Genomic DNA, 21,508 nt, shown 5'->3' on the forward strand with positions numbered 1-21,508 from the left:
ATAGAAAACCCTTAATGCGCTCCGGCCGCTCATTCGCACAACAACAGTGTCTGGTGGCTCCAGAATGCAAACCATGAAATAGGTTCCAAGTTGCAAGCCTTGAAGCGCGAGACCGCTTGAGGGAATTAACCCTTTATGGACTGGGAGAGAATTCTTTCTGTTGTTTTGTTGCAGTGTTGTGTGCGCACCTTTTCTTTGTATTTTTATTTTGTTTTTGGAATAAACCCCACAGTCTCCCAAGCCGACCCTGTCCTCTTCCTTCCCTACATATTGAACCGTACTACACTGGTGCCGAAACCGACGGCGTCAACGTCTCCACTTGCGGACGTCATAACATCCCTCGCGGCCCTCCACCATGAGCAGCATCAGGCCCTGGTGGGTATGAGGAGCGACATGGAACGTCGTTTTGAGCTCCTCGTCCAGGGCCAGCGAGAGGACCGCGAGAGGTTCCGGAGCTGGATGGACCAGGAGGTTCGGACCGAAGCCACGCCGCCACCGGTCAAGCTCCCCCACCTGTCCATGAACAAGATGGGGTCCCAGGATGACCCGGAGGTCTTCCTGGACCTCTTTGAGAAAGCAGCAGAGGCAGGTGGGTGGCCGAAGGAGCATTGGCCGGTGCGCCTCATCCCACTGCTGTCCGGGAGGCGCAGGCACCCGCCCAACAACTGCCGCTTCAGAACCTTCTGGTCTTCGACGACCTCAAGAGGTCCATCCTGGAGCCGGTCGGCCGGAGCCCAGAGCAACATCGCCAGCGATTTCGGTCGCTGGATCTAGGTGACAACGGCCGGCCCTTTGTGATGGCCCAACAGCTCCGGGACTCTTGCCGCAAGTGGTTACTGGCCGAGGGAAGCGACGCCGAGAAAATCATCGACTGTGTGGTGCTGGAGCAGTTTATCGCTCGTCTACCGAAGAAGACAGCAGAGTGGGTCCAGTGCCACCGGCCAACGTCACTGGACTCGGCCATCCATCTGGCGGAGGATCAGCTGGTGGCGTGCTCCAGGGTCAGCGATACCCTCCCTAATGTTTCTCTCCCTTCTTCTTTTTCAGCTTCCCCCTCCTCTACACCCTCCCCTCATCCTATCCCGCTCCCCAGGTCCTGTCCGCCAGGACCCTTCAGAGGCCCACCCCGGGGCCGGAGTGGGATGTCGTCGGACCAGGCAGGGGACATATGGGGGCAACCCAGAGGGTTTGCATCCGCCAGAGCAGAAGCTTCTCCTCTTCTTCCCCCGCTCTCTCCACGCCAATCCTTTAGCCCACTTCCTGCCACTAGCGAGGCGGAGAGGCCTGGGCCGGCCTGCTGGCGTTGTGGGGACCCGGATCATTTTATTGATAGATGTCCCGTGATGGATATAGGGACAGTGATCCGGGGCCCAGACGTCCAGCAGGCTGCCAATGATCAGGCTGGCCGGTACCAAATACCTGTGAGTATTAAGGGGGGTACCTCTGGTGGACTCAGGCTGTAACCAAACCTCAATCCACCAAAGCCTGATTCAACCTGAGGCATTGGATATGAGCTGCAAGGTTCGGGTAAGGTGTGTGCACGGGGACGTGCTGAATTATCCGTTAATGTCAGCTGTGATTCAATTTAGGGGTCAAAAGCATAGGCTAGAGGTGGCAGTTAACCCGCACCTCCGGCATCTGCTGATCCTGGGAACAAATTGGCCAGCTTTTAGTGAGTTATTGAGGGGTTTATGTGCGAATGTCTATGTACAGAAAGCACAGGATAGAAGCGCGGCGGTGTGGATGGGACAGGCTCAACCAGGACCTTCGAGACTGGATCCAGGGGAACCGAGCGCAAACGAGCGACAGATTCTCTTGGAGCGTGATGATTTTCCCCTGGAGCAGTCTCAAGATGAGTCATTAAAACACGCTTTTGAACAGGTCCATACTATCGACAGTCAGTCTCTCCAACCCGACCGTCCGCTCACCTATCCTTATTTTGCGATTATTAAAGATAGGTTGTATCGAGTGATACAAGACTGATTTATTTCTTTATTTATCTTTATTTTTTATATTTGCAATGAAGGTACCTTTACATCATTAAAAATGGGTGTCTCAACTGTACCACATATAGTTGAGACAAAGTTGAGACAAAAAGCACCCTATTTTTATGAGCTAATTGTGGAAAATATAAACTACTTATGAGTATTATTGATTGATAATATCTTAGTCTACAAGCTAATGTAATGTCATGTGGAAATTCACTTCTTTTCACTATCTATTTTTGTGTGAAAAATCAAAATGCAAAAAGTGTCTCAACTGTACTCAGTCTACCCTATATCTGTTTAAAAATATAACCGTGGCCTCACAGAACCATTGGGTTCCTCCAGATGCTGGCTTTCACAGAAAAGATCTTCCAGGAACCACTTAAGTGTTATAAGATCTTTTAATAACCCTTTTATAGAATTCGAGTTTGGGGGAATTTCCCCCAAAGCACTTCGAGGTCTCGTGGTAATGAAAAGGTGACTCCAGAACCACACACACACACACACACACACACGCACACGCAAGAGGTTTTGCTCAAAGGAAACAGTCATACTAGAGAGGAAACACAAGATAAAAGAGGCAGGCACTTCTTCTTCTTCTTGGTATCTGCATCGCTCCTCTACAGGGAGAGACTGGGGACATTTGCAATATGTGATTTTTCTCCAATCAGAAACAAGCTAGAGTGATGACACTCACACTGCACATGCTCAGTTAGACCCCCCCCCCCCCCCCCCCCCCCTCACCACGAAGAGGACAGAAGACATCTTCAACATCTGCTGCTGCATTTATTGAACAAAACTTGTTTTGGAGGTATGCAAGTATTTATTTATTTTTTTAATGAGATGTATTTTTGTCATACTGTCCTGACATTTTGTATGAATTAATCAAAACTTACTTAGTTTGAAATATTGTTTTGTTGACTTCTAAGCGACATGGTCAGCATGTGTCAAAGTCAGTGTGTCTAGCAGGCGTATGATGTTCTGTCATGGCTGATAGGGTTTGGGACGGTTGCAACAAGTTATAAATTGCATGTTTAATAAAAGTTTGTTGCATTGCAAATTGTTCAGTTCTTCCTGTCTGACACTGAAATATGAAGAGATTGAATATCATCTGTAACACCTGCACACTGAATCTATGTAGGCCTATGTTCTACACATACACAAACAAAACTCAATAACTGTTATTTGATAAATATCACTAAATAAATAAATAATAGGCTACAATAATATTACTGTATAAATAAATAATACTTTAATATTATAGTAGGCCTAAAACAGTTAATATGTTCAGAATTCTATGCTCATTGAGACAAAAAGCTAAAGTTAATTAGTGAAATTTAAGGTATTTTTAACGTGTTGCAATTTTCATCTGGCTTCTTCCATTCAAATAAATACTGTGAACGATATGTCATATGTAATCATCTTTAAATGGTACGGGTAATTAGCAGACAGATGCAAGTTTAATATATATACAAATTTGGTTGGTCTAGTCCAAATAGTCTCTGAGTAACTGAGAGAAATGCAAAAAGTGTTGCAACTGTCCCCGGGCTCCCCCTTCAGGCTACATCTGTACATCAAATACTTGTTCTCCCCACTGTATGTATATATATATCACCAGACTTCAACAGTTGATTGATTACATTGATAATTGCAAACATTTTTTTGCATTACAAGTTTTCTGAAATATTTAAATCTGCAAACTATGCGTTATCTAATTAAGTATGCACTAATTTGCATACCTTTCTAGAACAAAAATCAGAACATTGGATGAAGTCAGGTTCTAAATTCCTGTTTATTTATTTATTTTTTGATATATTAGAGTCAAAGGTTTTTATAGAGGGGATTTTGGATATCTCTTATCACTCCACAAATCAGAAAATACTGTCAACAGCCAAAAATAAAAATAAAAAATCACCATTTTTTTTAGGAATTAAATCAGGAAAATTCTATATGAACAAACCCCTCTGTAAAACCCTTCTGAATATAGATAAGAATAACACTGCAAAGTTTGGTGTGTGTAAAGCTGCTGAAGTGGAGTTCATTTGTTTGACATAACAGTGAAAAACATTGGTTTGACATTGGTCCGTTCTACAGATTGTACAGGATTTTGTGTTTAGCAGTTTAATAAATGATTATTAGTTATTATTAGGTTTTTTTTATTGTCAAATATAATTCCGTCTAAGAAGGAAGAATGGAAGTGAAATGTGACAACATTCCCCATAGGTGGAGTACATTATAACATGACCATATGACAGGTTAAAATGCTATCTGATCTAATCAAAAATATATACAAGACAAACTAAAATATTTTTCCAATTAAAAAAAAAAAGAAGCTATACAGCATAGTTGAAAACATAATAATAATTAATCATTTCTGAACATTGACTATCAGTCTTTATTCACCTTTTTCTCATGTTTTCTCAATATAATTCATAAAAGTAGAATATAATATCATAGTTCTAATAGCGGCTCATTGTAGCGCAGTGTGACAACGCAACCCGGTCACACTAAATGAGACTCTATAGCACGCATTGTGTTCATCGTGCAATTTATACGCCAAAATGAGTTTTTACGTGCATATGATACGCATGGGTGGGATTAGTCGTGTGGGGCGTGTGTATTACACGCAATAATGTGCGTATCAAATGCACGCGAAAACTGCGTATCATATGCACGTAAAAACTCATTTTCGCGTATAAATTGCACGATAAACACAATGCGTGCAACATGCCCCGCCTGCACAACTGGAATTTAAACCCGGCGAGTGTCTTCTGCTAGTTAGCGAAACATTAAGGAACCATATCAACTGTTAAATAAAATATTGGAGATTAAAATAATATCAGATTTCTCTAGTTTAAATAAACACCAAAACTAGAGATGAAAAATGAACATAAGTAAGAAATTAACTTTTGCTATGGTCAGGGCCGGCTCTAGGTTATTTGGTGCCGAAGGCGAGAGTGCTTCTTTAAGAACGCCTTGCTCGACTGGGATACAACAACTCTCCTTGCCTCCTTCTCTTTCTCTTCATGGCATTTCTGGTTCCCTGATTTATGTTTTCTTTTTGTCAGTCAGTCAGTCTCCTGCTCTTCCCCCAAGATCATCGTTATCTTCAGGCACTGCCGCCTCAACTCTGACCGGTTCTGTTCTCGAGCTGGGGCGGGACTCGCTCTATAATCTGCGTGAAATTACGTGTGACTCTTTTCACTCGATTCTGTAAATAAGCGATTCTTCACAACACACTGTCTGATTCACGATATTTAACTCGCCTGTGAAAAAATACATTTAGAAATCCTGTGTTATTAGAAATTGTGTCAGTGGCTACAGATGCTAATGAATGTGAACACAGTATAAGCCTATTTCTATTAATTCTAATTTAATCCTATTTCTTCCTGCAGACTTGAGCTTCATTAAGAATTCAACACATCTAAACCTGTCGATCAAGTTCTTCACAATTCACTGACATTTTTAGGCAGGTGTGTTGGTTATTTATGTGAATAAAATATTTAAATTAAATATTACAGCACCTCCACTGACACAGAAGTGCTGAACAGGAATATAAAATAATATAATAATATCTGATGCACTGAAGGGAATGCTGTGAAAAAGTTCCCTTTCGAGCGGTCCTTCATATTGCGTCTGCTAGACGCGATGGGAAACTCCTTTTCTCCGAATACTGAAGCCTTTATAAAGTAACAGCCATAACAGCGCTGAGACTCACTCGCGCGCTATTGGCTAGTCAGTGAGAACTGCACTAACCTATGGCGGAGCGGCGTAACTACGGGACGTCAGTGAGCTCACGCCGGTTAGACTCTCCATAGAGAGAGATGTCGCCCGTGCCGTTCACCCGTCCAGACCAGTGGCCCTCGTGCGATGCGAGCGGCCTCGTCTCGTTCGAGCTTATCCGCGTCCTGTCGAAGCCGTCGAGGAGCTCGGTCTCACTGGGCTTCTCCTGAACGAGTGGTTCCTGCCGGCTCCTCACCAGCGATCTGCACCGTTCCTCCCAGAAGTTCACGAAGAACTGACAAGTCGTGGCGCGCCCCTTATTCGCGCATTGCGTTTATTGGGAGTTTCTCATCTCTAATGATCTGCCTTCTTTCATCCTTCTTTCATCCTTCTTTCGAGCAAATCTCATTTCAGAAAAGCTACATGGTCGTGACGTCATAGTCTATATAACACGCGCTGAAGCCCAGCGAGTTTCCGGAAGAAAATATTTTAGTTTTCTGCAAATTGTGACTACAATCCGTTTATGGTTTAAATATGTTTATTTTAAATGCTTAAGATTTTTTTTTGGGAGGAAACAGGGTAACACTTTTTTTTTTTTTACGAAAAACAAGTTTTTCACTCAGATCTCACTGACGCTGAATTTATTTTCACAGTCAAATGTTCTACTCTCAACTATCATAATCAATTCAGCCTATCCAAACAACGACACGACATTCATAAAGTTATACAGTTTTAGTAAAGTTACAACTCTGCACTTTTATGCTCTGCATCGGCCATTTATACTTTTGTATTTTTGTGCAATAAAACATAATCATAAGATACTATAAGATAAAGTAAACTAGTATTTTTTTTTCTATTGTATCAATTTGGCTACAGTTGTTGCCCAATTAAAAATCTTTTAGACTAGACAATTTATTATGAATATTTAGTTTTGAATAATTTGACTAATTTGTTACACAAATAGGAGTTTGTATTTACATTTTTTTTATTGTTAATGTTTTCCCATAGATGTTAATGTCAACACTTACTTTCACTTTCATTATTTCATTAGTGACAATAGCGCCCTCTTGTGCCCTACATATTCAAATAATGTCATTTCTGCATGTCATTGTTTTGTTACAATTTATATGAGTTTCTTCTGAAATGTGATGCTTTCTGAGAGGAAAAGATTGAAATTAAGGTTATTTGTTGAAAACTTCATATTTTAAGGGGTGATTTTCACTGGTTTAAATGCACATCACTACACATTTTCCACGTATGTTTAAATGTTTGTTCTACAACACAATATTAATAAACTGCAGTCATTTGGTTCTTTAAAACATTTCTCTCTTGTTTTCAGCACTGAAACATGAACAGACTCAATAAAACATGTGCAGAGATTCAGACTGACGGCGGGTTTGAATACAGACTTCAGTCTAATATACTGAATCTAACCAATATTCCCGACTGTGATCAGAGCTGGTATTCAGAGGTGTGTGTGTGTTTCTGTCCTCAATCTACACCATTATACATACTCACTCACACATACACACTCACACTTGATCTTCTTGTGTTTGGTTTGTTCAGGATGGGCGTCTGATAGCAGATCCATCATATCCTGAAAAACTGAGTGATCCTGTTATATCAGTCTCATCTGATCGTCTCGTCACGTCTCGCTGTGTGGAGGAGCTTCGTCATGAGATTCAGTGTCATTCTAGTGGAGTAAATCAACTCTCTCTCTTTCTCTCAACATTCATCTGTTTTCATATAGAGTGGTGCAGGTATGACATCTCTCTGTAGGCCAAGCCGCGGAAGCGAGTTGCATTTTAGCACTTGCATTTTTTATTTTCCCGAAGTCAATGTTTTTTTTGAATGGAGTTTTGGTAAAATGGCTGAAAACTTTAACGTTTTATTCCACGACATAAAATACATAAGTATTACCCACTCATGATATTTTAAAGCTGTGTGTCTTGAAAAATGCAAACATGGGACTACAGAGGCTGTCGAGGAGATTAAACGTCATCACGCTGAACATGTGAACTCTTTTACAGGCTCGTTATTGTAACGCTGAGGTTGAAGCAGAGGCAGAATCCAGAACCACATCCACACTTTATTTAAACAAACTCAAAACTAAACAAAGACAGACTCAGACTAGGGAACAGAACAACCAACATACAATATCAAGAACCCACAAACACTGACACAAGACACAGGGTTTAAGTGCAGAGGCAAACAAGCTAAACAAGATAACAAGGGGGCGTGGTTAACCAGAGGCATTAAACATAACGGGGAACTGCTACATGGGACAAGACGGGAACACAGACATGAATCATGACAGTTATGATTATAATCATGCTCTTATACACTTAACTGAACATGTTTTTAGATCAAAACTGAAAGAGTTGTCTGAAGCTGATGGTGACGTTGAATTTGTGGGACCGTGGTGTAGTTCATTTAGCTGTTTACTTCTGGAGACTGCATTTAGGCTTCAAAAATTCATAAAAGTTGTGTTCATCTGTGATAATTATCTATCTATCTATCTATCTATCTATCTATCTATCTATCTATCTATCTATCTATCTATCTATCTATCTATCTATCTATCTATCTATCTATCCAGGGGCGTCATGCAAGCCAAAATTCTGGGGGGGCACAATCTGAGACGTTGCAATTGTTTTCTGACGGGTGATATGGATCATGTTAGGAGGGGTAAGGGGGTTTCTCCCCCTGAAAATTTTTAAATTCTGGCTGCTAAACATACCATTTCAATGCAGTTTGGGAGGGACAGAAATACCTTAACGGAGCTAGCAGCAACCCTCCACTATCTGAGGACTAAGTTAAAGTATCTAGTTTGTAAGTTTATGTAAAAGACAGTTTGATGAAAGAAGCTCAAATTCAAAAGCTTTTGAAGTCTACTTCATTAAAGCATGTTTACACACACACTTACTGTACACTTAGGCCTACTACACATGATTTTAAAAACAGTACCATTGCAGTTTTTATGTTATGATTTTAAATGGGTATGTGACCCAAGAACGATCTTACATTAAAGGTACATAAAGGTGCTGAGGTCTGACTTTGTGGTGCTCTGAAATTAAGTTAACATTGCCAGCTCAACGTGCGTTCCTATCGAAAGACGCGCGTAGCGCTCTAGATTTTATATACACAGACACCATATTAGGAAAAAGGGGCGGGCTGATGCTGACTGATTTATTACACATCCAGAAGAATACATTTGAGTCGTTATAGGCTCTGGTATATTATGGAGCATAATAGGAATAAAGTTGTGACAAAAAAATTATCAGGGAGGAAAAATCTGAGGGGGCACGTGCCCCCTCACTTTGAATGGACATGATGCCACTGTATCTATCTATCTATCTATCTATCTATCTATCTATCTATCTATACACACACACCCGGGCAGGAATTTAAATGCATGCTTGGTGACTGGAATGTGCATGGCCTGTTGTCGCTTGGGACAATAGGTCTGTGCGGAGGGGGAGGCGCCACGGCTGGGCATATAACAGAGGGATTATCTCCACCAGAGAGATGTGATGTGCGTAAGCACATGGCAGGTGTCCTTGCAAAACGTTCCCCTTCATTTCGGCTTAAATAAGCCAATCGTATGTGTAACGAGGTTCGTTGTTATGGGAAGGAGGAGGCGGGAACCGGCGAACATTCAAATATTTTAATAAATAACCAATACAAAACCGCAAGTATAAGCCAGAAGCCCCTCGGGGACGACTGCTGGCCACACAAAACAGGAACAAAACATCACATAAAACTCAGGCCTGTTCCTCTCTCGCTCTCAACTGTCGTCGCTCCTCCATTATGCTTCCGCTCCTCCGTGAGAGGTACGACACCGGTGCGCAGGTGTCGCTCATCAGTAATCACACCACCGGCCTCGTGCCGCTCTCTCACGGCCCTCGGCCTCGTCCTGCTCGCCACAGTATATCAAAATCTGCAGACCTGACATTCTCAAGCCTGCCTCCGCACATCCGTGAATTCACATCCGTGAATTATAACATGTGCCTTGATAGAGGAAATGAAGAAACTTCCTGTGCGGCGGATAAATGTTGTGGTCGAGTTAGGAGCAGGTCCTCCATCTGATCTGGATATGGGCCGGATCCGGCTGACTACATCATGCATTGTGAATGCCAGGTTAAAGAGATGTGTTTTTAGACTAGATTTAAACTGACAGATTGTGTCTGCTTCCCGGACAATTCTAGGAAGACTAATCCTAGTAACGTCATACCTGCACCACTCTATTTAAACGCACAGAAATTATGATAATGTTATTTTGATTTAATTATGAATCATTAGACTTGCAGTTCATCAGAACATTAAACAAACAATAATTCATATTTAATCTTTAGTGAAACTCTATAAATGCTGCTTTAATGCTTCGTTTCTTTCATTTCAGTTCAGTATGGAGACCCTGTTCAGAGGTGAGAGAGACTCTTGCGTAAAACATCAGTGTGTCCTGAATCAGACTAAACTGTGTGTTGAACTGAATCTTCTGTAAGTGAATCATGATGATTGTGAATGTGTTTTTCAGTGAGGAATGAAACTGCAGCGACTCCAAACTCAGGTGAGTTTCAGCTGATAAACGTGTGTCTAATTCACTAATAAAACACTTAGTCAGATCTGAATCAGACTCAATCCAGTGTGAATGTTTTCTGTCATATTGTCTGATATTTGTGATCTATGTGTGTTTTAAAGATGTGAATGAAGCTACTCTGTCTCTCCAGATCTCAGGTAAAACATCAAGAGCTTTAAACATCAACTTTAATATTGATTAATCATTATAGATCAGCTGATTTCATTGGTTCATTAATTGAGTGGATCAGTTGTATTACTTTGTTGTTTGTGTATGGCTTGTATAGATCATTTCTGGTGGATTTCTGCTCTTCTCATCATCATGATCCTGCTCTTGATTTGTTTCATTCTGCGTAAAAAAATATTCAGGTGAGTCCAGACTGATCTCAGTTCAGTCAGTAAATCTCAAGAGTTCATGTCATCATATTCACCTCCATCATCAGATTGCAGTATCTTAACCATCTAAAAATTATATAATAATATGTAATAATCAGATTCAGTGTGTTGTCAGATGTTTTCAGAGAAAAGGGTGGTTCATCTGTCAGACTGATGATGATACAGACAACAGGTGAGTGAATCCTGTAGCTCAACACTAGATGATGATTACGGGTTCAATTCCCAGTCTTTCTTTCTCTCAGTTTGAGATTCACTCCATTACATTTGCATGAATGAATCAAATGTGCTCTTTGAATGCAGTATAAATGCAGTGTTAGTCACTTGGATAAAAGCATCTGCAAAATGATAAGTATAATTTAAATAAGATTGAAATAAATCACATCAACATTTAAGAGCTGAAATGGATGGATAATGTGTTAACCTACAGTTGAGACTATAATGAAGTTTTATCTGGTGCATCTCTAGGTCACAGATGAAGGTCAGATGAAATGATCCTCATTCAGTGCAGGAATCTCAGCAGTTAAAGGCTTCAGAGACAGAGGTCTCAATCAACATCATGGGTCATTTTTCAATGACCAATCCAGCCCCTCTTAACAGTCAACCTGCCAGCCCCTCAAGAGAGCCAACTAACCTGCCCCTCAACACAGCTAACCAACCCGCCCCTCAAGACAGCCAACCTGCCCGCCCCTCAAGACAGCCAACCTGCCCGCCACTCAAGATAGCCAACCAGATCGCAACTCGAGAGTCAAGCTGCCCTTCCCTCAACCTGCCCGCCCCTCAAGATAGCCAACCTGCAACTCAAGACAACCAACTTACCCGCCCCTCAAGACAGCCAACCAGCTTGCCACTCAATACAGCCAAAAAGCCCGCCCATCAAGACAGCCAACCTGCCCGCCCCTAAACCTGCAGGGCAGGTTGACTGTCTTGAGGGGAGAATGGGCTCCGGGCCCCTCAACCTGCCAGCCATTAAAGACAGCCAAAATGCCCACACATCAAGACATCCAGCCAGCCCGCCCCTCAAGACAGCCAACCTTCCCGCCCCTCAAGACAGCCAACCAGCCCTACAGGTTGAGGGGCTGCCAGGCGGGCAGGCTGCAGCCCCTCAAGACAACCAACATGCCCGCTCCTCAAGACAGCCGACCTGCCAGCCCCTCAAGAAAGCCAACCTGCCTGCCCGTCAAAACAGCCAACCTGCCCGCCCCTCAAGACTCCCACCCTGCCTGCCCCTCAAGAAAGCCAACTTGCCCGCCACTCAAGACAGCCAACCAGATCGCAACTCAAGACAGCCAACATGCCCGCCCCTCAAGACAGCCAACCAGCCCGCCCATCAAGACAGCCAACATGCCCACCCCTCAAGACAGCCAACCTGCCAGCCCGCCCCTCAAGACAGCCAACCTGCCCACCCCTCAATACATCCAGCCAGCCCGCCCCTCAATACAGCCAACCTTCCCACCCCTCAAGACAGCCAACCAGCCCTACATGTTGAGGGGCGGCCGGGTGGGCAAGCTGCGGCCCCTCAAGACAGCCAACCAGCCCTACAGGTTGAGGGGCTGCCGGGCAGGCAGGCTGCGGCCCCTCAAGACAGCCAACCTTGCCGCCCCTCAAGACAGCCAACCAGCCCTACAGGTTGAGGGGCGGCCGGGTGGGCAGGCTGCGGCCCCTCAAGACAGACAACCAGCCGCCCCTCAACCTGCCCGCCCCTCAAGACAGCCAACCAGCCCTACAGGTTGAGGGGCGGCCGGGTGGGCAGGCTGCGGCCCCTCAAGACAGACAACCTTCCCGCCCCTCAATACCGACAACCAGCCACCCCTCAACCTGCCCGCCCCTCAAGACAGCCAACCTTCCCGCCCCTCAAGACAGCCAACCTTCCCGCCCCTCAAGACAGCCAACCAGCCCTACAGGTTGAGGGGCGGCCGGGTGGGCAGGCTGCGGCCCCTCTAGACAGCCAACCAGCCCACCCCTCAAGACAGCCAACCAGCCCTACAGGTTGAGGGGCGGCCGGGTGGGCAGGCACCCTCAAGACAGCCAACCTTCCCGCCCCTCAAGACAGCCAACCAGCCCTACAGGTTGAGGGGCGGCCGGGTGGGCAGGCTGCGGCCCCTCTAGACAGCCAACCAGCCCGCCCCTCAAGACAGCCAACCAGCCCTACAGGTTGAGGGGCGGCCGGGTGGGCAGGCACCCTATACACAAGATGTATATGTATATAAGATGTATATCCGTTTAATTTGTAAAGGCATTACTGGTGACTCTGATGTATGATGCATGATGTATCTGTTTGATGATCTAAATACAAATACTAAGAAAGTGTCTGACACTCAATAAAAAAAGATTATAATTATATTAATTATGTTTTATACAAGAAAAAAAGCCAAAGATGTTTTGTACTTTGGCTCTCAAAAGAGCCGTTGGGGTGTATTTTAGGTGCTGCAAGACACACAAAAAAACATTATTCAGACATTACTGTTCAAATTACACATATTTTTCATTAGATCATTTATGAGCATCATGGCAAATCAGAGATGTATGATGACTATTAGATTGATCACTTAAGACAGTCATGTCAGTTAACCCTATAAAAAACAACAAAGAATCATTATTTTCACGAAGTTATTAATGGTTGTGTAAATATTTACAATAACATCTGAAAACGTTTTTGTTAGAAGTCAAAAATGACAAGGAAAAACGCCATGAAATGTCAATGGAGACTGATATGTCCCTGTGTGGGCGTGGCCTAAATGCGCTCTGTCTCTAGACAGATTAATATAATTATTATAATATAATTACCATACAACAATTGTATAATTTATTTATTTTAAAGTAAAGATAACATCACAGACATATGATGAAACGAAAAAGTAAATTTCAATATATGCGGATTTTCTCTATCCAAATGACGTCACACAGACGTAATGGCATTTAACGGTATTTAATTATAGCTACTAGTGGACGGTGGGAAAAAAAACGGAAAACCATTGTTTATGTGAAAAGTTGTGGTACATTTACTGGAAAACACAGGTAATCAATTTTGAGACAATTAAAAATGTTCATTAGGTGAAAGTGGCAGTTATTTATCGTATCTGGTTACCCTCAGTAGGGGCCTATCCTAGTATGCTATAATTCGATTTTATTATTTACTTTCTTCAAAGTTTTAAGTGTCATTTACATTTGTATGGGGTTCGTATGTTTTAACAGTACGTAAATCGGTTAAGTAAAAGGTACTTTACCTCAGAAATGCTGGTAGAATATGGATGTCCACTTACAATGATGAAAACCGGGTTCTGCGTGCGGTGGTCACAACCCCTGCTTATATACTGGCAGGTTTTGCGGGCTTGGCATGCGCACAAATGTATATTATTTTATTTATTTTTTTAAATGTACATTTATATAATGATGCCTTGTGTTACCTTAAAAAAAGGATTTACCGCAATAATTTAGTAAATATAAGTTATAAACTTTAGAATATAAATATGTTAACTAAATTGGCTAGATTTACAAAATTAATTAACAATTAAAATTAATCGGTTGTGCAGTCAGTGTTGGGTTACCTGGAAGGGAAACATACATAACATATAATACATATTCAACAACCCATAGGTGGTGATATGCGAGTTACCAATAAGCATGCATACAAGCGAAGAACCATGCCCCACAGACACGAGTTTACTCTATCAACGCGTGGCATCCTTTATGGTGGCAGCATTCTGTTTTGATGTACAAATAGTTGAGAGAGGTAAGTAGTATGATATGGAATAATATGTGGAAATGTATGCTTTTATCATAGTATGATAATTTGCGGGATTGTGAGCGTTTTCCCCAGAGCTGACTAACGCGTTTGCACGTTTGCACATTTGTTTTGTTAAAGGAGCTTTATAATTTTGAAAATGCAGTTTTGAAATCTATCTTAAGAATTGAAAGTAAATCAAACATGTAAGAGAAGTACAAGGTGCATGTATTAAAGTCCCACTCCGATCATATTTTGAGCTATTTTTAAACATTCTCAGTGGTCTTTAAATGATGATTATGCCGTTTTTAGCCAAAATCACAAAACCTGTGCCGTTTTCTGGGACTTTGCTTCAGCAGAGCGGCAGTAGCTCATTAGCAATTCGCCTCTGCGTTGTGGGGGGAGCCGTTGGCACGGAGACGACCCTCCCCCTCGTTCACACCGCCGCCGACTTGAGCTTCCGAGAAAACGGAGGAGAAGCTGATCATCGCCGTTGCTGGGTTTCCTATCATTATCGGATTAATTGCAGTTTAACCATCAGAGTGAAAGTTTATCATTTGCATGTGTTTTTAAGTCCTGCCAGTTTAACAGGGCGCGCTTGACAGGGCATATAAGAACGCAGAGAGATAGCAGAGAGAGAGAGAGAGAGAGCCTCGGCCGCGCGCGCGCACTCACTATTAATAATAATAAATAATAATGTGACCAAAACGGTTATACAAATGCTGTCATTATAAAAGGTTTCTAGTGTCAATGTATTGCTTGTTTATTTTGTTTACTTTTCATGGTGTGACACTTCTCTTCTCCCATGGTCGAACATAGAATGCTGCTACGTCAGAGCGGCCAAAGCGTCAACAAGCTTCCTCGTACTTTTTGACAAGCGTCCTTGACAGGGCGGCCAGAGCTTCTTTGCCGCTCAAGTCGGCGGCGGTGTGAACGTACAGTTAGCATTGCAACCCGCTACCGCACATAGGTGTTGATCCGCCATCGTCTTCTCTACTCCTCAGAACCTGAGCCGCGGGGGCGGAGGGGAGTATGAGCTTGTGGCCCCGCCCAGTGGAGTTACTACGTCACAACTCCAGTCTATTTTAGCTGGCATTTTAGCGTCTGCTACTGATTCACAGCCATTTGAATGCAGAAATACTCAGAAATACAACTTTGAACTTATTTTTCTCAAGATATGTCCTCTAACATCAGAAAAATGCCACAAGAACATGTTAACACCTAGAAAAACATGATTTTCATCGGAGTGGGTCTTTAAAGGCTCATTTAGTAGGGACTTTTATTATGAAACCGTAGTCATGGTAATGTGCCGTTAGTGAGCATTGTACAGTATTAGTTGAGCTGCCGCTATCTGCTGTGTCTGTGTGATCTGTTCGAGCTGTCAGCTGCAAAGTTGTTGATTCCTGTTTGTTCGTAGTGATGGAATGTCATGATGTTAGTCACTGACCTCAAAGTAAGATAATTTTATTATTTTTGTGTTAAACGTGATCTGAACAGAGTTTTTTGCGTCCGTGACATACGTGCATGCCCGGACATGTCCTGTAGAGATCGTTCTGTTATTCAGATCGGTAATAATATTTAAAGTATGATTCTTCATTCTTTATTAAGCTGCAGATCAGTGTTATGGGTTATTAATGATATGATGTTGGTCTGTTAAGATGTTATAATACCAGACGAGTGATTAGCGTCATGTTTGTTTGAATGCTTTTCATATTGCCACAAGGTTATCCATATTTGGGCACTGTATTGATGACATGGTTGCTTACAGCCTATTTTCCTGTGGAATACCTCGTTTCTGTTTATTTAACTGGATGTTGGGTAGAGAAATGTCACTGATGTGAATTAAGAATAATTATTTACATTATGTAACAGTGAATGCTTATTATTGTATATATATTTAGTTTATTCATTATCTTTATTGTACTTATTTTCCAGACTATGTACATCATTGAATACAATACACAGAGTTAATCTGATCACCTGTCTCCTCATTATTCATGCTCTGACCGGCATCCCGAAGGGTTTACTCATTCATTAACAAATCAGAACCTAACAGCCCAAAAGCCTCTCTAACAATGCATCTATATATGTTAATTAGGTGTGAATTAAACTGTTTTCCTTAGAAAAATAACCTACAGGAATCCTGCTCAATTTTTAAGGATATTTTTATTTATTTATACATTAACAATATGTGCGGGAAATTTCTACAGGTTTTAGAATGAACCCTTCAGTACAACAGAAACATGCAAGGACATCCAGCACACTTGTGCACACCTCCATTTTCCCTCATATCAGTATCACCAGAGACAGTACTGGAAAGGTGTCAAGGTCTGTATGTTTTTTTTTGTTGTTGTTGTTGTTTTTTACCATTACCATTATTTTTTACCATAAATATTTTGACCTCATTTGTTTGACAGTTTTTTTTTCTGCCAGTTTCTGTGTCCTGTCTGTATATGTTGTTTTCTCTCGAAAACAGCCTAGATTGTAGTAGTTTGCTGATATTTTAATGTTGATATGCCTTCCTCTGCTGTTTGTCGTAGGTATGAACGACAGAGAAGACGGGAGGAATCAAGGGCTCCCGATGAGAGACCTAGTGTCATGCCTGATCTGGAATCAGCTGCAGGTTTGCCAAACTCCTAATTTTGATTAATTCATAAACTGACACTGTTAGTTTGTTACACAATGTGTTTGCCTGTCCTTAGTAAAGTGTGTGTGTGTGTCTCTCTCTCTCCTTTAGATGAGCTTTCCCCTGAGAGTGCACTCGAAAGACAATATAGAGAGCTGAGTGAGAACTACTCCTCACTGAAAAGAAATAGTGAACGAATTCAACGTTGAAATTTGATCGACGACTGATACTAACCTTTACAACTAAAAATCAACGTTGAATCGACATCGGTCTGCTATCTGGGTAGGCACACTCACCACAGCAATTTTTATAGGGACATACTAATTGAACACATGAAATTTGCAAAGACCCGTTTTGGTCACTGGGTCAATGAATCAAATGATAATGAATATATATATATATACTCAATAAAACAATATCAAGGACGGTGCTAAAATGTAGATCATTAACATAAATAACACAAAGAAAAAGAAAACCATCAAATGTTGGCTGGATACACCACAAACTTACACTGCTACTAACTTTGAGGCATAAAGCCCAAAGTTTTTTAGCACACGCAGTCCAGTCTGAACTAAATAGTTTGACCCAGATTGTAAACAAACATTTTACTTGTCATTTTTTTAATAGATATTATGAGCACTCTGGGTTTTATTTTCCTGACTTAAAGATATATTGTATTGGTTATAGTCATTGGAAATCAATCAAATATATTGCAGATATCTAATACATCCAGTAGACTCTAAATAGTTTTCCTGCAATCAAAAGTGCCTTCAAATCTGGTTGGGGAAAATTTGGACTATATGATTCAAACAGATTAAAACTTAAAACAGGTACAGATCAAGCTTATGGTTAACCTCTGTTTTAAATAAGCAAAACACAACACTTGTTTAACTTGCACAGGTTGGGCCCAGGATTCCAGTGGCAATGATGATCAGGAGGGAGGGGCAGGTGGAGCAGGCGAGCCCCACGGAGGAGCAGGTGGAGCAGGCGAGCCCCACGGAGGGGCAGGTGGAGCAGGCGAGCCTCACGGAGGAGCAGGTGGAGCAGGCGAGCCTCAAGGAGGGGCAGGTGGAGCAGACGAGCCTCAAGGAGGGGCAGCAGGCGAGCCTCACGGAGGGGCAGGTGGAGCAGGCGAGCCCCACGGAGGGGCAGGTGGAGCAGACGAGCCTCAAGGAGGGGCAGCAGGCGAGCCTCACGGAGGGGCAGGTGGAGCAGGCGAGCCCCACGGAGGGGCAGGCGAGCCTCACGGAGGGGCAGGTGGAGCAGGCGAGCCCCACGGAGGGGCAGGTGGAGCAGGCGAGCCCCACGGAGGGGCAGGTGGAGCAGGCGAGCCCACGGAGGGGCAGCAGGCGAGCCCCACGGAGGGGCAGCAGGCGAGCCTCACGGAGGGGCAGGTGGAGCAGGTGAGCCCCACGGAGGGGCAGGTGGAGCAGGCGAGCCCCATGGAGGGGCAGCAGGCGAGCCTCACGGAGGGGCAGGTGGAGCAGGTGAGCCCCATGGAGGGGCAGCAGGCGAGCCTCACGGAGGGGCAGGTGGAACAGGCGAGCCCCATGGAGGGGCAGCAGGCGAGCCTCACGGAGGGGCAGGTGGAGCAGGCAAGCCTCACGGAGGGGCAGGTGGAGCAGGCGAGCCCCATGGAGGGGCAGCAGGCAAGCCTCACGGAGGGGCAGGTGGAGCAGGCGAGCCCCACGGAGGGGCAGCAGGCGAGCCTCACGGAGGGGCAGGTGGAGCAGGTGAGCCCCACGGAGGGGCAGGTGGAGCAGGCGAGCCCCATGGAGGGCCAGCAGGCGAGCCTCACGGAGGGGCAGGTGGAGCAGGCGAGCCCCACGGAGGGGCAGCAGGCGAGCCTCACGGAGGGGCAGGTGGAGCAGGCGAGCCCCATGGAGGGGCAGCAGGCGAGCCTCACGGAGGGGCAGGTGGAGCAGGTGAGCCCCACGGAGGGGCAGGTGGAGCAGGCAAGCCCCATGGAGGGGCAGCAGGCGAGCCTCACGGAGGGGCAGGTGGAACAGGCGAGCCTCACGGAGGGGCAGGTGGAGCAGGCGAGCCCCATGGAGGGGCAGCAGGCGAGCCTCACGGAGGGGCAGGTGGAGCAGGCGAGCCCCACTGAGGGGCAGGTGGAGCAGACGAGCCCCACGGAGGGGCAGGTGGAGCAGGCGAGCCCCATGGAGGGGCAGCAGGCGAGCCTCACGGAGGGGCAGGTGGAGCAGGCGAGCCTCACGGAGGGGCAGGTGGAGCAGGCGAGCCCCACGGAGGGGCAGCAGGCGAGCCTCACGGACGGGCAGGTGGAGCAGGTGAGCCCCACGGAGGGGCAGGTGGAGCAGGCGAGCCCCATGGAGGGGCAGCAGGCGAGCCTCACGGAGGGGCAGGTGGAGCAGGTGAGCCCCACGGAGGGGCAGGTGGAGCAGGCGAGCCTCACGGAGGGGCAGGTGGAACAGGCGAGCCCCATGGAGGGGCAGCAGGCGAGCCTCACGGAGGGGCAGGTGGAGCAGGCGAGCCCCATGGAGGGGCAGCAGGCGAGCCCCACGGAGGGGCAGGTGGAGCAGGTGAGCCCCACGGAGGTGCAGCAGGCGAGCCTCACGGAGGGGCAGGTGGAGCAGGTGAGCCCAAGGAGGGGCAGGTGGAGCAGGCGAGCCCCATGGAGGGGCAGCAGGCGAGCCTCATGGAGGGGCAGGTGGAGCAGGCGAGCCCCACGGAGGGGCAGGTGGAGCAGGCGAGCCCCATGGATGGGCAGCAGGCGAGCCCCACGGAGGGGCAGCAGGCGAGCCTCACGGAGGGGCAGGTGGAGCAGGCGAGCCCCACGGAGGGGCAGGCGAGCCTCACAGAGGGGCAGGTGGAGCAGGCGAGCCCCACGGAGGGGCAGGTGGAGCAGGCGAGCCCCACGGAGGGGCCGGTGGAGCAGGCGAGCCCATGGAGGGGCAGCAGGCGAGCCCCACAGAGGGGCAGCAGGCGAGCCTCACGGAGGGGCAGGTGGAGCAGGCGAGCCCCACGGAGGGGCAGGTGGAGCAGGCGAGCCCCATGGAGGGGCAGCAGGCGAGCCTCACGGAGGGGCAGGTGGAGCAGGTGAGCCCCACGGAGGGGCAGGTGGAGCAGGCGAGCCCCATGGAGGGGCAGCAGGCGAGCCTCACGGAGGGGCAGGTGGAACAGGCGAGCCTCACGGAGGGGCAGGTGGAGCAGGCGAGCCCCATGGAGGGGCAGCAGGCGAGCGTCACGGAGGGGCAGGTGGAGCAGGCGAGCCCCATGGAGGGGCAGCAGGCGAGCCTCACGGAGGGGCAGGTGGTGCAGGCGAGCCCCACTGAGGGGCAGGTGGAGCAGACGAGCCCCACGGAGGGGCAGGTGGAGCAGGCGAGCCCCATGGAGGGGCAGCAGGCGAGCCTCACGGAGGGGCAGGTGGAGCAGGCGAGCCCCATGGAGGGGCAGCAGGCGAGCCTCACGGAGGGGCAGGTGGAGCAGGTGAGCCCCACGGAGGGGCAGGTGGAGCAGGCGAGCCCCACGGAGGGGCAGCAGGCGAGCCTCACGGAGGGGCAGGTGGAGCAGGCGAGCCCCACGGAGGGGCAGCAGGCGAGCCTCACGGAGGGGCAGGTGGAGCAGGCGAGCCCCACGGAGGGGCAGCAGGCGAGCCCCACGGAGGGGCAGCAGGCGAGCCCCACGGAGGGGCAGCAGGCGAGCCTCACGGAGGGGCAGGTGGAGCAGGCGAGCCCCACGGAGGGGCAGCAGGCGAGCCTCACGGAGGGGCAGGTGGAGCAGGCGAGCCCCACGGAGGGGCAGCAGGCGAGCCTCACGGAAGGGCAGGTGGAGCAGGCGAGCCCCACGGAGGGGCAGCAGGCGAGCCTCACGGAGGGGCAGGTGGAGCAGGCGAGCCCCACGGAGGGGCAGCAGGCGAGCCTCACGGAGGGGCAGGTGGAGCAGGCGAGCCCCACGGAGGGGCAGGTGGAGCAGGCGAGCCCCATGGACGGGCAGCAGGCGAGCCCCACGGAGGGGCAGGTGGAGCAGGTGAGCCCCACGGAGGGGCAGGTGGAGCAGGTGAGCCCCACGGAGGGGCAGCAGGCGAGCCTCACGGAGGGGCAGGTGGAGCAGGCGAGCCCCACGGAGGGGCAGCAGGCGAGCCTCACGGAGGGGCAGGTGGAGCAGGCGAGCCCCACGGAGGGGCAGGTGGAGCAGGCGAGCCCCATGGAGGGGCAGCAGGCGAGCCTCACGGAGGGGCAGGTGGAGCAGGCGAGCCCCACGGAGGGGCAGGTGGAGCAGGTGAGCCCCACGGAGGGGCAGGTGGAGCAGGCGAGCCCCATGGAGGGGCAGCAGGTGAGCCTCACGGAGGGGCAGGTGGAGCAGGCGAGCCCCACGGAGGGGCAAGGTAATTATAACAAATTTAAAAAGTTACAGTTTATATTTGTAAAGGCCTAAAGTGTTTGACCCATGGGTTACCTTAACTTTACTCGATTTCCAGTGTTTTTCCCCCATAGAGCTTGATGCAGGTTAGGGCTC

At 47.0% G+C, this 21,508-nt stretch overlaps 2 protein-coding genes across 3 annotated transcripts in view; both read left to right on the forward strand.

The window, feature by feature from the left end:
- The first annotated feature begins 2,731 nt into the window (after positions 1-2,731).
- The window catches only part of LOC311079157 (uncharacterized protein), a 98,684-nt gene continuing 79,907 nt past the window's right edge, over positions 2,732-21,508 (forward strand). The window contains exons 1-9 of one of the 2 annotated variants that reach the window (XM_084108361.1): positions 2,732-2,796; positions 7,048-7,179; positions 7,275-7,409; positions 10,111-10,135; positions 10,246-10,278; positions 10,410-10,445; positions 10,574-10,655; positions 10,798-10,854; positions 11,148-11,275. In XM_084108361.1, coding sequence (XP_083964487.1) covers positions 7,057-7,179; positions 7,275-7,409; positions 10,111-10,135; positions 10,246-10,278; positions 10,410-10,445; positions 10,574-10,655; positions 10,798-10,854; positions 11,148-11,169 — 513 coding nt within the window. In that variant the 5' untranslated portion in view covers positions 2,732-2,796; positions 7,048-7,056 and the 3' untranslated portion in view covers positions 11,170-11,275. Of the gene's footprint in view, positions 2,797-6,865; positions 7,180-7,274; positions 7,410-10,110; positions 10,136-10,245; positions 10,279-10,409; positions 10,446-10,573; positions 10,656-10,797; positions 10,855-11,147 lie in introns of those variants that run through there. The other variant, XM_084108362.1, reaches the window with a different exon arrangement.
- LOC311079147 (uncharacterized protein) lies at positions 11,664-13,010 on the forward strand (the record flags this gene model as incomplete). Its single annotated transcript, XM_084108353.1, has 2 exons — positions 11,664-12,408; positions 12,834-13,010. The coding sequence occupies 2 exons, from the start codon at positions 11,664-11,666 to the stop codon at positions 12,836-12,838; spliced, it is 750 nt and encodes a 249-aa protein (XP_083964479.1). The 3' UTR covers positions 12,839-13,010.

The sequence above is a fragment of the Abramis brama genome, assembly GCF_963993115.1.
Source record: "Abramis brama genome assembly, chromosome: 1".
NCBI lineage: Eukaryota > Metazoa > Chordata > Actinopteri > Cypriniformes > Leuciscidae > Abramis > Abramis brama.